Source organism: Malaclemys terrapin, chromosome 7 (genome assembly GCF_027887155.1).
Source record: "Malaclemys terrapin pileata isolate rMalTer1 chromosome 7, rMalTer1.hap1, whole genome shotgun sequence".
In the NCBI taxonomy this organism is placed as follows: Eukaryota; Metazoa; Chordata; order Testudines; family Emydidae; genus Malaclemys; species Malaclemys terrapin.
Genome location: NC_071511.1, coordinates 46,766,782 through 46,782,803, shown reverse-complemented (window position 1 = coordinate 46,782,803; position 16,022 = coordinate 46,766,782). Strand labels below are relative to the sequence as shown.

The 16,022-nt window shown below is 40.1% G+C and overlaps 1 protein-coding gene across 7 annotated transcripts in view; it reads right to left on the bottom strand.

The window, feature by feature from the left end:
* Positions 1-16,022, bottom strand: part of DOCK3 (dedicator of cytokinesis 3) — a 694,815-nt gene that overhangs the window by 324,152 nt on the left and 354,641 nt on the right. For all 7 annotated transcript variants that reach the window (XM_054034104.1, XM_054034108.1, XM_054034105.1 and 4 more), the window contains exon 7: positions 7,674-7,758. In XM_054034104.1, the coding sequence (XP_053890079.1) occupies positions 7,674-7,758 (85 nt within the window). The remainder of the gene's footprint in view (positions 1-7,673; positions 7,759-16,022) is intronic.

Here is a 16,022-nt window from a genome sequence, read left to right as displayed (position 1 = left end):
GCCTTCATTTCACACTATTTATAGATGGAAAAGACCGATTAAGTACTCTGATCTGTTTTTTTGCCAGAACAATACCGTTCCCTGTTGTACTATTTTCCAATTCTGTAAATGTGGAAAACAATAAGGATCCCATGAATACATAGGTGCTGGAACTAGGGGTGCTTCCGCACTCTCTGGATTGAAGTGATTTCCATCATATAAAGGGTTTACAGTTTGGTCCAGTGGTTCTCAGCACCCCCACTATACAAATTGTTCCAGCACCCCTGCATGAATACTCTCGGAAGACTATTCCACAGACTAAGAAATCTTATTGCAGGGCTTGACAAGCCAATTAAAGCTTTGTTGTTGACAAGTATGAAACTTTCCCTGATAAGGGATTCTCATCAGTTTCTGCAGAATCTATCTTTTTATTTAAACAAAAATTAAGTTTTTTGCCTTTTAGGTTGTGGAGATAGCCTCCCAAATGTGAACTGAACATCTATAACCTGAGACACTAGTGTGCTGGAGCAAGGCCACTCAAATGCCACTGTACCAGATCACTCAAGTGTTGGATTTTTAACCTAGAAAACTCCCACTGGAACTTTCACATTGTAACTAAATCAATGTCTCTGCCAGAACAATAGAACCTTAGTTACATTAATCAATTTAAACGTTCATTATGTCACAAATATTCAAATTAAGAAAGATACTTTGAATCAAGTGCAAGGAAATCAAGCAAGTCATAAAGTTAAAATGTGTATTAGGTGTTTTCTGGGTCATGCAAGGTTTGATATGAAGCCTGTACTAATACCTTTTAATACAGGGCAAATTGAGAAGTTAATAGTAAAAACCAGTGCTGCAGAATGGAAAGCTTCAATATTTCCCATGCATAGAGAAATGGACTTACAAACTATGACTACACTTTGAAAATGGTGACATACACAAATCTTTACAGATTTTAAGTTTTTGAAAACATATGGTCTCTATTTCTTTCCATGTATGAACAACTATCTACTGTTACATGATGAAATCTCTGTACGACACTTCTAATAGACAATGTGTTAATTCATAGAATGCTCAATGGACTATCCCCTCTTCTTCTTTGCTTCTTGCTTTCTTCTTTTCCTGCTGCCAATTCATTCCTTCTTTCTGGGAACTGATCCTCTATTGGTTGGTCTAATTATATATTTTTATAGTTCTAAAATCTAAATCTAAGTAAATCTAAAAGCCATTGAAAACTTTAAATTGGGAAATAAAAATATTTGCCTGAGATGGCTTATCCCTGGCACCCATAAAAATAGTTATGACAAACAATTACTATTTTCTTTGGAACGCACTAGATTGCATTTTAGGTATTTTCAAATATTTTACTGAGGTGAGGGGGTCCCCTGACAGAAAATATCTTTTGCTTTGTGTTTGTATAGCACCTAGTACAATGATGTCCTGGTCCATGACTAGGGCTTCTAGATGCTACAGTAATACAAATAATAAATAATAGTAATATCTTCACCCACAAATTACACAAACAGTTCCTGATATTACAGCTTAGCAAAGGGATATTATTTAGGGGTTCTCCCTTCCAGCCCTACTGTTCAACTTGTCATCCTTGGACTAAGGTTGGACCCCACTATTTAGGATATTAACATTTGAGAAGCTTAATTCTCTTATCAGTCACTTTATTTGGGAAGATGGGTATTAAAATGTTGTGATCCTAGAGACAGGGGAGAACTAGGGTCCCCTTATTTTAAATTGTGTTATTGAGTCTACAACTCAGTACTTCCATAGTCACCAAACAGTTATTTAGGCCTGTGAAATTGTAGTTTTACTTCATTGTATGTATCAGTGTATCAATGCCTAAAAATGCTGAAAGTCTGAACTCCTTGAAATGAAGGAATTTTTATAAAACAAATACCTAAGTTCAACATTCTACTATATTATCAATCTATTTTATATCATACTATACCAGGGTGGGCAAACTATGGCCCACGGGCTGGATCTGGCCCGCAAGCTGTTTTAAGCCGACCTGCAAGCTCTCACTGGGGAGCAGGATCTGGGGCTTGCCCCGCTCCAGTACTCCAGCTGGGGTGCTGGGTTGGGGCCGCACCACATGGCTCAGCCCCATGCTGGTGCTCCGGCCAGGGTGCTGGGTCGGGAGCTGCTCCATGCAGCTCCCAGAAGCCGCAGCATAGCCCCACTCCGGCTCCTACATGCTCCAATGGCCCCCCTCCGGCCATTCCAGTGAGATGCCTGCGGATGGGATGCCAATGGGATGCCTGCAGATGGGGCAGCAGGCAGAGCCACCTGGCTGTGCCTCTGCATAGGAGCCAGAGAAGGGACATGCCAGTGCTTCTGGGAGTTGTTTGAGGTAAGCGCCGCCCAGAACCTGCACCCCTGAGCCTTTCCCCATGCCCCAACCCCCTGCCCCAGCCCTGATCCCCCTCCCACTCTCCAACCCCCTCGATCCCAGCCTGGAGGACCCTCCTGCACCCCAAAACTCTCATCCCGAGCCCCATCCCAGAGCCTGCACCTCCAGCTGGAACCTGCACCCCCTTCCCGCACCCTTGCCCCAGCCCTGATCCCCCTCCTGCCCTCCAAAGCCCTTGGTCCCAGCCCAGATCACCCTCCTACACCCCAAACTCCTCATCCCCAGCCCCACCCCAGAGTCTGCACCCCCAACCAGAGCCCTCACCCCCTCCCGCACCCCAACCCCAATTTCATGAGCATTCATGGCCCGCCATACAATTTCTATTCCCCGATGTGGCCCTCAGGCCAAAAAGTTTGCTCACCCCTATACTATACTATCAGGAAAAGAGTATAAACATTTCCAGTTAAATGCACAGTATTTTTGTTTAGTTTAGTTTAGTTTAGTGATATTGCCTCCATCCTTAATTATGTTCATGATGAAATGGTTTTGTTTAAATTAATGTATTCCATAGTCCCTCATATCCAGCCACTCTGTGAGTTCAAGTACCTGTGATACGCATCATCTTACTTAGGCAAACAGGTATACTTTTAATGTGAGTCCCTTATTAAAAAACTGGCAGCTGATCTGTCACCAAATTCATTATAACATCTCTGTGGTCTTTTGTGAAAACAAAGAATATGCAATTTCATCAAATAGTAGCTCTCCTGAATGTACTGGACACATGCACAAATTCTTGATGCACTCCATGCTCCAAAAGGTATATTTACTGGAGGAGGCCTAATGCTAATCAACTCTATATCTTGCTACCAGTGTGATTTTACAACATCCAAAGAATGTTAACGATTAGTATTTGTATCTAGTGTTTGATGAATACTGTTGCTGATTATTTGGTATTCAATTAAATGGTAAAAAAGTGGTTCTGTCCAATCCACAGCACCTATTAAACAAAATTAATGCCCGCTTAAGATAATTTCAGGGAGTTGTAATCTTTTGCATGCTCTCAACTGATTAAGGACAGTCTGAGAGAAACCCATGACATATTCTACAAGACTAACAATGACATGTGATTTTACATTCCCAAAGTAGGATTTTATTTATCTGTAGAAGGCTATAGAGGTCAACCTGTTTTCCAGTCAGACCATGTTGTTATCGGTCAGTATGGCATTCTGAAACTTCTGCCTGGTGCATGGGGCTTTAAAGTGAGAAAAACAACAATTTGTGAGCAAGATACTAACAAACTGGGTGTTATGACAGATCTTTTTTCAGAGTAACAGCCGTGTTAGTCTGTATCCGCAAAAAGAAGAACAGGAGTACTTGTGGCACCTTAGAGACTAACAGATTTATTAGAGCATAAGCTTTCGTGGACTACAGCCCACTTCTTCGGATGCATATAGAATGGAACATATAATGAGGAGATATATATACACACATACAGAGAGCATAAACAGGTGGGAGTTGTCTTACCAACTCTGAGAGGCCAATTAATTAAGAGAAAAAAAAAAAAAACTTTTGAAGTGATAATCAAGCTAGCCGAGTACAGACAGTGTGATAAGAAGTGTGAGAGTACTTACAAGGGGAGATAGTCAACGTTTGTAATGGCTCAGCCATTCCCAGTCCTTATTCAAACCGGAGTTGATTGTGTCTAGTTTGCATATCAATTCTAGCTCTGTAGTCTCTCTCTGGAGTCTGTTTTTGAAGTTTTTCTGTTGTAATATAGCCACCCGCAGGTCTGTCACTGAATGACCAGACAGGTTAAAGTGTTCTCCCACTGGTTTTTGAGTATTTTGATTCCTGATGTCAGATTTGTGTCCATTAATTCTTTTGCGTAGAGACTGTCCGGTTTGGCCAATGTACATGGCAGAGGGGCATTGCTGGCACATGATGGCATAGATCACATTGGTAGATGTGCAGGTGAACGAGCCCCTGATGGTATGGCTGATGTGATTAGGTCCTATGATGATGTCACTTGAATAGATATGTGGACAGAGTTGGCATCGGGGTTTGTTACAAGGATAGGTTCCTGGGTTAGTGGTTTTGTTCAGTGATGTGTGGTTGCTGGTGAGTATTTGCTTTAGGTTGGGGGGTTGTCTGTAAGCGAGGACAGGTCTGTCTCCCAAGATCTGTGAGAGTAAAGGATCATCTTTCAGGATAGGTTGTAGATCTCTGATGATGCGCTGGAGAGGTTTTAGTTGGGGGCTGAAGGTGACAGCTAGTGGTGTTCTGTTATTTTCTTTGTTGGGCCTGTCTTGTAGGAGGTGACTTCTGGGTACTCGTCTGGCTCTGTCAATCTGTTTTTTCACTTCAGCAGGTGGGTATTGTAGTTTTAAGAATGCTTGATAGAGATCTTGTAGGTGCTTGTCTCTATCCGAGGGATTGGAGCAAATGCGGTTATATCTTAGAGCTTGGCTGTAGACAATGGATCGTGTGGTGTGTCCTGGATGGAAGCTGGAGGCATGTAGGTAAGTGTAGCGGTCAGTAGGTTTCCGGTATAGGGTGGTATTGATGTGACCATCGCTTATTAGCACAGTAGTGTCCAGGAAATGGACCGCTTGTGTGGATTGATCTAGGCTGAGGTTGATGGTGGGATGGAAATTATTGAAATCATGGTGAAATTCCTCAAGGGCTTCTTTTCCATGGGTCCAGATGATGAAGATGTCATCAATGTAGCGCAAGTAGAGTAGGGGCGTTAGGGGACGAGAGCTAAGGAAGCGTTGTTCTAAGTCAGCCATAAAAATGTTGGCATATTGTGGGGCCATGCGGGTACCCATAGCAGTGCCGCTGACTTGAAGGTATATATTGTCCCCAAATGTGAAATAGCTCCAATCCCTCGGATAGAGACAAGCACCTACAAGTTCTCTATCAAGCATTCTTAAAACTACAATACCCACCTGCTGAAGTGAAAAAACAGATTGACAGAGCCAGACGAGTACCCAGAAGTCACCTCCTACAAGACAGGCCCAACAAAGAAAATAACAGAACACCACTAGCTGTCACCTTCAGCCCCCAACTAAAACCTCTCCAGCGCATCATCAGAGATCTACAACCTATCCTGAAAGATGATCCTTTACTCTCACAGATCTTGGGAGACAGACCTGTCCTCGCTTACAGACAACCCCCCAACCTAAAGCAAATACTCACCAGCAACCACACATCACTGAACAAAACCACTAACCCAGGAACCTATCCTTGTAACAAACCCCGATGCCAACTCTGTCCACATATCTATTCAAGTGACATCATCATAGGACCTAATCACATCAGCCATACCATCAGGGGCTCGTTCACCTGCACATCTACCAATGTGATCTATGCCATCATGTGCCAGCAATGCCCCTCTGCCATGTACATTGGCCAAACCGGACAGTCTCTACGCAAAAGAATTAATGGACACAAATCTGACATCAGGAATCAAAATACTCAAAAACCAGTGGGAGAACACTTTAACCTGTCTGGTCATTCAGTGACAGACCTGCGGGTGGCTATATTACAACAGAAAAACTTCAAAAACAGACTCCAGAGAGAGACTACAGAGCTAGAATTGATATGCAAACTAGACACAATCAACTCCGGTTTGAATAAGGACTGGGAATGGCTGAGCCATTACAAACGTTGACTATCTCCCCTTGTAAGTACTCTCACACTTCTTATCACACTGTCTGTACTCGGCTAGCTTGATTATCACTTCAAAAGTTTTTTTTTTTTTTTCTCTTAATTAATTGGCCTCTCAGAGTTGGTAAGACAACTCCCACCTGTTTATGCTCTCTGTATGTGTGTATATATATCTCCTCATTATATGTTCCATTCTATATGCATCCGAAGAAGTGGGCTGTAGTCCACGAAAGCTTATGCTCTAATAAATCTGTTAGTCTCTAAGGTGCCACAAGTACTCCTATTCTTCTTATGACAGATCTTGTAGTACTTCCTCACCTTATAGAACACTAGCAGGTCTTATTGCCATAGCATATTAATGGCAGATTTCTCTATATAATATCTGAAGCATAAATGAATAAAAATGAGAAAATGAATGAGTGGATAGGAATTGCTGCTAGTTCTGGAGCACTGACATGAGAATGGCAGAGACTGTTGGATTGTAATGTTATTGCTATAGCTACATCTGATTGTTTTGTCTCTCTCTTCATGAAGTCCTAAAAGCCTTAAATTCAGTAGCTCCTCTACTGATATGGTATGTCTCCTCTGTAGCTGGAGGTGTAATTTCCATATTTGTGCTAGCTGCCCAGAGTACAAGCCCATCTGAAAACCTAAGTATGTACTCGGGATGGCTAGCCCATCCCACTACCAGTGCAGCTGTGGCTACTGTGCAATTGTTAGCACGCTAGCTCAATGAGAGCTAACACAGCTATGTCTACCTAAACTGGAAATTACACTTCCAGCTCCAGTATAGACATACCCTAGTGCTTTTTCCACTGCACCCAGATGAATGTGTCAAGCAAACAGATTAAACTGCAGCTGGGCTGAAATCACATTCTAAGCCACTAGTTAGGTTTCGAAACCAGTGCCAAGTTATTATTGATTCTCCAGAACTGATTTGTTTACCCTATTTATATTTTACTAGAGCTATTCAACATTCTTCTCTTTCCCTGCCCCTCTTTCTCTCCATTTTGCCAAATTTGTAGAAAATTATGTCCTTTGAACAAGAAAATATAGGTTGTTTTAACTAACAAGAAGTCAGAGTAATAAAGACAAATAAAGACAGTAACTACCAGAATAATCAATGAGTTAAAGAGATAAAAGAAATGCCAAATTTAAACTACAATGTAGTCAATGAATCAAGAAAATAAAGGGAAAGAATAAATTTAACACAGCTAGTGTAATAAAACCTCAAAAAAAGGCCTCTTTTCCTATTGAAAAGCAGAATTTGATAAATCAAGCATGTTGTGGTACGTATATGCCTAGTCTAGTGATCACACAGAGAAAAACACTTATTATAGACCACTCTCAGGAAAGAACCCTGACATCACCATTGACCTGATTTTTCATTTTTTAAAAAGTTCAGATTGAAAATAATAAGACTCAGTGATACTGGAAGCTTTATAGAGTGATATGTAACAAACACAGAAATACCCATCTTTCATAGCATCAGCTAAGGACTAGCACCAATCGCTCCCCTTCTCCCTGACCAATATTAGTAATGTTGGAAACAATAAAAAAAGATTTAGTCCCCCCCACAACAAGCAACATAAATAAGGAAAGGAAAATCTCTTCCCCATGCTTATACACAAACAAAGGACTTTCACCTGAGGTTTCTTACCATTTTATAAAGATCTGAGATGCTGATCTGATCTGAATCCACCACCTCAAAGTCCTTCCGAGGAACTAGATCCAGGCCCAAATGTCTATGAAAGCGAAAGGCAGATGGAACAACTGTTAGTACATCTATCTACTCTATATGCACACACAGGAACAATGACACTTGAACCCCTAAGGTGCATGCTATCCTTCAAATACTGCTGGTTTTCAACACAGATAATCCTTTTAAATATAAAAATAAATAACAAAAACAAACAAAAACATAGGGTCAAGCTCCTCATATGGTGTAAATTAGCTGGCTCCACTAACTTCAATGGAGCTACCCCAATGTACATCAGCTGAGGATCTGGGCCACTATGTTGATGCAATGGGATGGGTGAGTTCATTTCACAAAAGTTGGGAAATTTAGAGTTAAGGTTCCCACCCATACAATTTCAGCAGGCTCTTTTGTTACATGATTGAACAACAGAGCAACAAAAAACGTTCATGAATGTATATATATTTTTAAAATAGTATTCAATTCAATTTACTTATGCAGTCCAACTGGAGGAGGACTAGAGAAAAAACTTACTTTCTTTCCATTTTAAGGTCTGATTTGCCAACTAGTATATCACATTGTTTCAGTATTTTGTAATCTTTTAATAAAAGGCATACGTTCAAGGAAACAGCATAGGATGCTTTGAGAAATTCACTCTGAACATCATGACTTTTGTGCAACTAAAACCCAACCTTAACACTGAGTAATTTATTTATTTTGCAAAATAGGGTCCAGTGGTATAAATCGGTTGAAAATCTGTCTTATTTGGCCAGCTGAGTCCCCTAGAGTGTAAGGCATTTCTGCGCACAGCTAAGGAAGCAGCATTGCTATGCTTTAGCAATCAGCAGCAACCAGAATGGTCTGCTGGGGCATTTGGCTATGAGGCACAAAACTCACTCCCAATGAATCAGGCAGGACTCAATAGATTTTTTTTTAATGGTTCTAAATGATCTACTCACAGAAGCACTGTACAGCCCTCTTTCATTTATACCATTGGAAGACAGTTGTTAAAAAGTGCTATAATTTTTATAAAACTACTGCAGGTAAGCAAACTACAATTTTCAAACCCTCATATCTTTGCCAAATACAATTAGATTTACACCAAGACATTGAAGGCAATCTTCCTTCCGAGGTATTCCCTATCAAATGTCAATTTCTACCCTAAGCACACTTTGGAGCTAATCATGTTAAAAACGGTGGCACAATTTATTTATGCTTTTTAGGAAATGTACATCTTTCACCACTGTCTTCATTCTCAAAAATGGCTAACCTATTTTTGCTGAAACTTACCAAATATATTTCACCTTTGTACAGGCCAAAAGATGAAAAATGCTGACCTTCATTAGCAACTGAAAATGGGAGTTTATAATAGAACGGTTTAGGCAATCTTAAAATGTGCTGTCACTAGAGTGCCAGATATAATAAAAGATATAGCGTTTATATTTTAATTATAATATGCATTGATGTCAGCATGTAGAAACTATGGTGATTAGTGTTGGGACGGTACCAAATTATTATTGTGAACTGTTGTGTTTGATATGAATCAATGTGGTGAACATGAGTTTGGTATGGCTGTGTACATCTAAATTTGCTAGAGGATTCTGAGAGCAAGGTTTTCTTAGCATCAGATAGTTGGTATGGAAATTTACTGAAAGTGCTGGAATTGGTTAATCAGAGACTCTATCTGTATGTGTGTTTCAACATGGAACTTTGAAATATATCAGCCGATGGCCAGCTCAGAAAAGTAAATATGTAGAAGACACAGGAGCTTGGTACAGGCTTACCTGAGTCAAAATGACCCTTTAGGATAGCACCACACCAAGAGCTCAAGTGAATGATTAATGAGAGGGTAAACGTCAACTGATCTTTGGACTCTGTCCATTTTGCAGTCTCTTCTAAAATATTAATTAAAAAAAAACAACAGTAATGGAACACCCAACAAGGCATATTTCTGCGACATGTTACTCCTTTGAGAACAAGAGGTATAAATGCTAAGCCGAGTTAGTTAGTTCCCCAATTAACATCTGAAGAGGTCTGTGACGCTGTGAAGTAGAGAGTCTCAGGGTAGCCAACACCCTGCTATGAGTGACTTTTGTAGACTTTTGAACCAGAGGGCCTTGGGGTAACCAATACCCTGCTTCAGGGGACATTTGACAGACCAAGTACCTGAAAGGGGAAGAGAAGAGAAGAGAAGAGAAGAGAAGAGAAGAGAAGAGAAGAGAAGAGAAGAGAAGAAGTCTCCATCTAGAACCGGTAGCTATATCTGCTTTGTTTGCCAATCAGGATACTGTGTAAGGCCAACATAATTACTGAGGGTTTACGTTTGGGGAATTGAGGCGTATTAGGGTACATCTACACTACAGGGGGGAGTCGATTTAAGATACGCAAATTCAGCTACGTGAATAGCGTAGCTGAATTCGACGTATCGCAGCCGACTTACCCCGCTGTGAGGACGGCGGCAAAATCGACTTCTGCGGCTTTCTGTCGACGGCGCTTACTCCCACCTCCGCTGGTGGAGTAAGAGCGTCGATTCGGGGATCGATTGTCGCGTCCCATCCCCGAGAGGTCGCGTCCCATCCCCGAGAGGTCGATTTCTACCTGCCGATTCAGGTGGGTAGTGTAGACCTAGCCTTAGGAAGATGTATTATATAACCTTTTACTGCTTGTGTGATTCTTTCTCAAATAAACCGCTGTGCATTGTGCAAACTGAATGTGAATTTTCATTCGTACAGGTAACAATCTGCCCAGCTGTGGGCTATTAAAGATCCGTTTCAACAATTAGCACCATATAAATATCATAGATTAGAAAGTTTTCCTGAGTCTAAAAGGCTTCCCCTAAAACGATAATGCATACACATGTTAAAATTTATAAGAAGTAATCCCTCCCAAACATGTGGATCTCAGGTGACAAAAAATAAACAGATGCTTTCTAACAGTATTATCAAAAGAACAGAATACACAGAACTACCCTTTATGTGTAGTTACAGACTACCATTACAGCATTACAGGAAAGGGTGCCAAAGCTGATCACCGTTTAAAACTGTTCCATTCTCATGATTTCAACTCTCTTTGGAACTGCCAACTCAAACAGTGGCAGGATGTTATTCAGTATGTGACAAAGATGCTATCCTCTAGTTAATAACATTTGACACAACAGCCATAATAGCACTCTGAAACTATTACCTTTCAAACTTATTTGGCACTCTAAATTTAGTAAATTCTTCTAACACCATGGATTTCCAATTACAGGATTCTCATCCTCTAATACTATGGAAATCCTGCACAGTACCTACTCCCATTAAACTGGTACCTGTGTGCAGTGCCACAGTAACTGAATTAAATCTTTTTCTACTAGCTCTTAAGAACCTAACATGTTCTTATCGGTAATGCAGGCTGAAGTTCAATCCATATTATGTAAAATGTTTAACTGGGTTGATAAAACCTGCTCTGTCACATGACACAATGCTTAAAATGCCAGAGACCATCAAGAGCCCATTTACACTAAAGCTTCCACTGTTGCTAGCAGTGATGGCCCTGAGGCAGATTAATCAACAGAAGGAAATTTTTTGGAAAAAAAAGAATTAGATGACATGGAGCTCCATTTATTGGGCAGTTCCCTCTGCATAGGACTTTCTCTTTCTACTTTTGCCTCATAGTCTGATTACTCTTTGAAGCAGTTCTGCAAGTAAGTCACTTAGGAAAAATTCCTGAGATGACAGACAGCTTCTCTGAATGACATCAGTGTTGGACAAAGTCAGTATTGAATTGGCAGGAGTTTGTTCAAGTCTCTTTTTCCATGGAGCCAGATTTTGGACCCTGTAAAGAGAATCTTAGTGTTCTCTGAAAACAATATTCAAATCACTGGCCCTTTTCCTTGCAAAGATTAGCTCAAAAACAAACTGACGTAAAGCAGTGCTAAACAATTGCTAAGACTGAATGGGATTATGCAGCTGGGCTTCATCTTCTGATTTAGTTGGGGTTGGTCCTGCTTTGAAGAGGGGGTTGGACTAGATGACTTCCCGAGGTCTTTTCCAACTCTAATTTTCTATGATTCTGCAGTAGGAGGTTGAGTGGGAATGTAAAAACCCATCCACAAAAGATTTTATTAAAACACAAGTCTGTTAAGTTTGCGTTATATTTCAAGATATGACCTCAATAACAATCCCCACAATCTTTGTGGATTCATAGATTCCAAGGCCAGAAGGGACCATTAGATTATTTAGTCTGACCTCCTGTAAAACACAAATCATAGAATTTCATCCAGTTACCCCTGTATTGAGCCTAATAACGTGTGTTTGACTAAAGCCAAAAAGGCACCCCACACTGGTGTAAAGACAATAAGAGATGGGGAATCTACCACTTCCCATGGTTGGTTTTTCCTCACTGTTAAAAACTTGTACCTTATTTCTAATTTCAATTTATCTGGCTTTAACCTCCAGTTATTTATTTTTATTATGTTAGATTAAAGCGACCTTTAGTACCCAGTACATTCTCACCGTGAAGCTACTTAGATACACATCTTAAATTGGCCTATAAAAAGTGGTATTTGTTAGTTCAGATAAAACAAAGTACAAAGATTTCTCAGAGACATAAAAGATAAAGAGGTAATTTGAATAACTAAGAGTTATGCAGTGACTTATAAAAATTAATAAAACTTTAAAAGTAATAGGTTGCTTAGCTGGAAGCCATCTTAGAATGGGTATTATGTAATAGGACAGTTTATTAGGGAAGCGTGAATTGAATTATTAATTTGCCAAATCATGTAAATATCAGCAATGTTTGGTGACCCAAATATTTTAGAATATTTTTGTTTGATGTTTGCGCTAGTCAAACATTCAGCCAGACGAGAGTGGTAGGACATAGCTAAGAGAGCTGATAGCAACTAGTTTGGCAACTAGATTGGCAGCTCAATATTCAAGCAATACAAATATTAGTCAACTATAATTGAAAATATATGGCTCCCAGAAACAACGAGGAGTTAGGGGAATGAAGAAGGTAGAATGCTGTCTGTGTTCCAACACAGAAGATGGTCAAGGGATGTGAGGTAGGGAAACAGCAAAAATGGAATAACGGTCACTGAAGAGTTTGAAGCAAGAAAGAGAAAGCAGAAGAAGAAATAGGAAGGTAATGGGAACCATCAATAAATGAAGATTGGGGGTGGGAGAGTTGGTGTCAAAGGGAGTATAGAGAAACTGTATCAAGTAGGATAGGGGAAGATAGATTCAGAAGGAGCTACAGAGAAATCAGCTTCAGGCAGAGAAGGAAAACAGCTGCAGCAGAAGGGAGAAAACAGGGGCTGTCGGGAAATCTATGTAGTGGAGAAACTGTCTCAGTGGAAGCCAGAGCTGATTGAGGGATCGGATTTATGTATTGTTTAAAATGAATAAGTAATTACATATTTTAAGTAAGCATCACAAGATGTATGGCATCAAATGATGGTCAATTTCTACACAAAGCAAATTCACTACGTATGTGTTTACCAGGACAACTGGGGGCTCAGGGAGAGCGAAGACAGTAACTGTCACGAAGATACAAAAAGTACTTTTAAAAACTAGAATGTATATTATTTCAAGACCTGCACAAAACATCTTAAAAGCATATAAATATACATTATCCCATTGGTTGACATGAGAGTTAAGACAAAAAAAGAAGGAATGAAAATGGAAGGTTTTAGGAGGAAATGAAAAGTATGATATGGAATGCACAGTCCGAGGGGTGGAAAACAGGAGCCAGGGAGCAAGTACCAAGTGAGAACCAAAAAATAAAGACACCAGGACCTCTTTGATGAAGTGTTCCTCACACAGGCTTCTCTGGAGTGAGGATGTCTTGCAACATGTCCCAGAATACAGAGAAATTGCTTAGTTTGCCTCTTCAGAATCCTTTCTATCTTACTACTTAGTACTTTTAACCATGAATGGCATTTTATAAACATAAAACTAATTCACACAATGCTGTTATGAGGCAAGATTGTAGTATTATTATCCTCCCTTGTACAAATAAATAAATTCAGACAGAGAGGGCAAGTCCTCTCTGCAGTTAAACCTCTGGGCAATTAAACCCACAGAGAAAGTTAATGTTTGTGGCAGGATTAAAACTTGGGAGTTCTTGGTTCCCAATTATCTGCTTAGGTCACATTACTCTTCATTAACTATACATTATTACTCATTTCAATATTCAGTAAGTGCTAGTATTGCAATGGCCAGTGGGTAAAATAATTTTCGTATAAGTGAAGAGCAGGGAAAGGCCATGAATTTCAAAGCAGGGTTTAATTTCACTCAGACCACAGTGTAAAAGACTATACCTTTCCTTAGCAATTCTCGCTGAATTGCAACTGTTGGCCATTTGTGCTCTTTCTAGTTGTTTCCAGCTATTTACTGCTATGATTGGAGTGATTTAAAAAAATAATTGTAATGCATTTTATAAGGAAAAATAACCTTTTACTGTCAAGTAACGCAAGCCTGTGGAGCAATCTTTACTTGTTAATTCCTATGGTCCCATTTCAAGTCCCATATTACTGATGGCTCCTCCTTCCCTACTCTGTTTCTAAGTATAAGGAATAACACTCCTATATTTAAAGTATAAGAAAGTAAGTATCTCTCAGCATTATAATGGGGGGAGTGATTGTACTCAGAAGTGTGGCTGCACTGAGTCCATCACCTAAACAGATGCCTAATTCATAATCAGAAGGGGTGAGGAGCATCTGGTTTTCTAAATGAATGTCATTTCTATCTCCTTTTCTGAGGCCGACTAGTTACCACCTCTCTCTGCATGGTCCTTTTTATATTTATGGCCAGACTGCTCCCTTAGTTAAACCTTTGATCTTTCCCAGAGTGCAGGAAAAGGCCGGAGAGAAGCTTCTGCCTGACCTGTCCCACTCCCCTTTAACTGATAGAAAGACACAGATTTCTGCAACAAATTGGGAATTATGATGCCATGTTAATTGATTACAAAAACATTTGATAAACTTTGACTTTACAGAAATAATTTAACTGTGCATCTAAATATTAAAAAAGAGACTGCAATTATTTCTGTGCACTGGAGCAGAAGCACAGCATTCCCATGGCGCTCAGGAGCTCTTTTCCTTCCCTTCTTTTGCTGCTCCTCAGCTGCAAAGGATTCCTTACGATGAAATGGATCTTCATATGGGAAAAATCTAACTTTGGTTAAACACTGTATTTAGTAAATATTTTAAAACTTAGTTTTGACTTTTAAATGCAGGAGTAAAGAACCTTTCAATGTTAAGCCTACCTTTCACTTGAAATACTATTTAAAAAATCAGATGAATTATAGATTTGATTGTTTTTAATGTTTGGTTCCTGCTGTGCAAAAGCCTTTGCTGCTATATACAAAATATGAGATATTTCCAATATTGTTGCAATCTTCTCAATCCACAGCAGATTTCCCATTGATGTCAGTGAGAAGTTTTCAGAGAGATCCAGTTTTTATGTAGGTTTCAGAGTAGCAGCCGTGTTAGTCTGTATCCGCAAAAAGAAGAACAGGAGTACTTGTGGCACCTTAGAGACTAACAAATTTATTAGAGTCTTTATGTAGTAGCCTAACTTTAATTTATTCAGTCCCTTACTATCACATTCAGCATCACTCAGTGAGAAAATCTGCTCCCCTTTAGGTCACCACTACTTCTGCCCTCTATCTTATTTCCTTAACCTTCTTTCTATGTTTTTCTCTCCCTTTTCCCTTACATTTGAAAGTCTCCTTTGTTCTTCATTTTGTATTCCTTCCATGCAGCAATTCCTAATTCCCAACTCCTTGAGGGGTCTTCTTCCACACCTTTTCCTGTTCCATTTGCTAGAATGACCAGCAGTGAAATAGTTAATGTTGACATTGATGTGTCATCATTGGGCTTTAGTGCTGACATTTCAAAGGAAGTGAGACAGTTCACACCCCAAGGAAATTGTATCTATCTGCAGACTCAGGTAGACATCATTGTGTAAGTTTACACTTGATTCATATTTGGGAGGTGTTCCTTGAAACCACGAGCCCTAGGAACTTGCTTTTTTGTAAAAAAAAAAAAAAAAAGATGAAAGTTGAGATTCTGGAGAATCTAACTACGTCATGCAGGCCAAAAAAACGGTTACCTCCCTCTCGTGACTCTTGTACTTCGAGATGTGTTGCTCATGTCCATTCCAAGTAGGTGTGTGCATGCCACGTGCAATCGTAGGAAGATTTTTCCTTAGCGGTACCTGTCAGGCCAGCTGTGGAGCCCCCTGGAGTTGCGCCTCCATGCCAGTGCATATAGGTCCCTGCCGGTGCGCTGCCTCTCCAGTTCCTTCTTGCCGGATACTCCGACAGAGG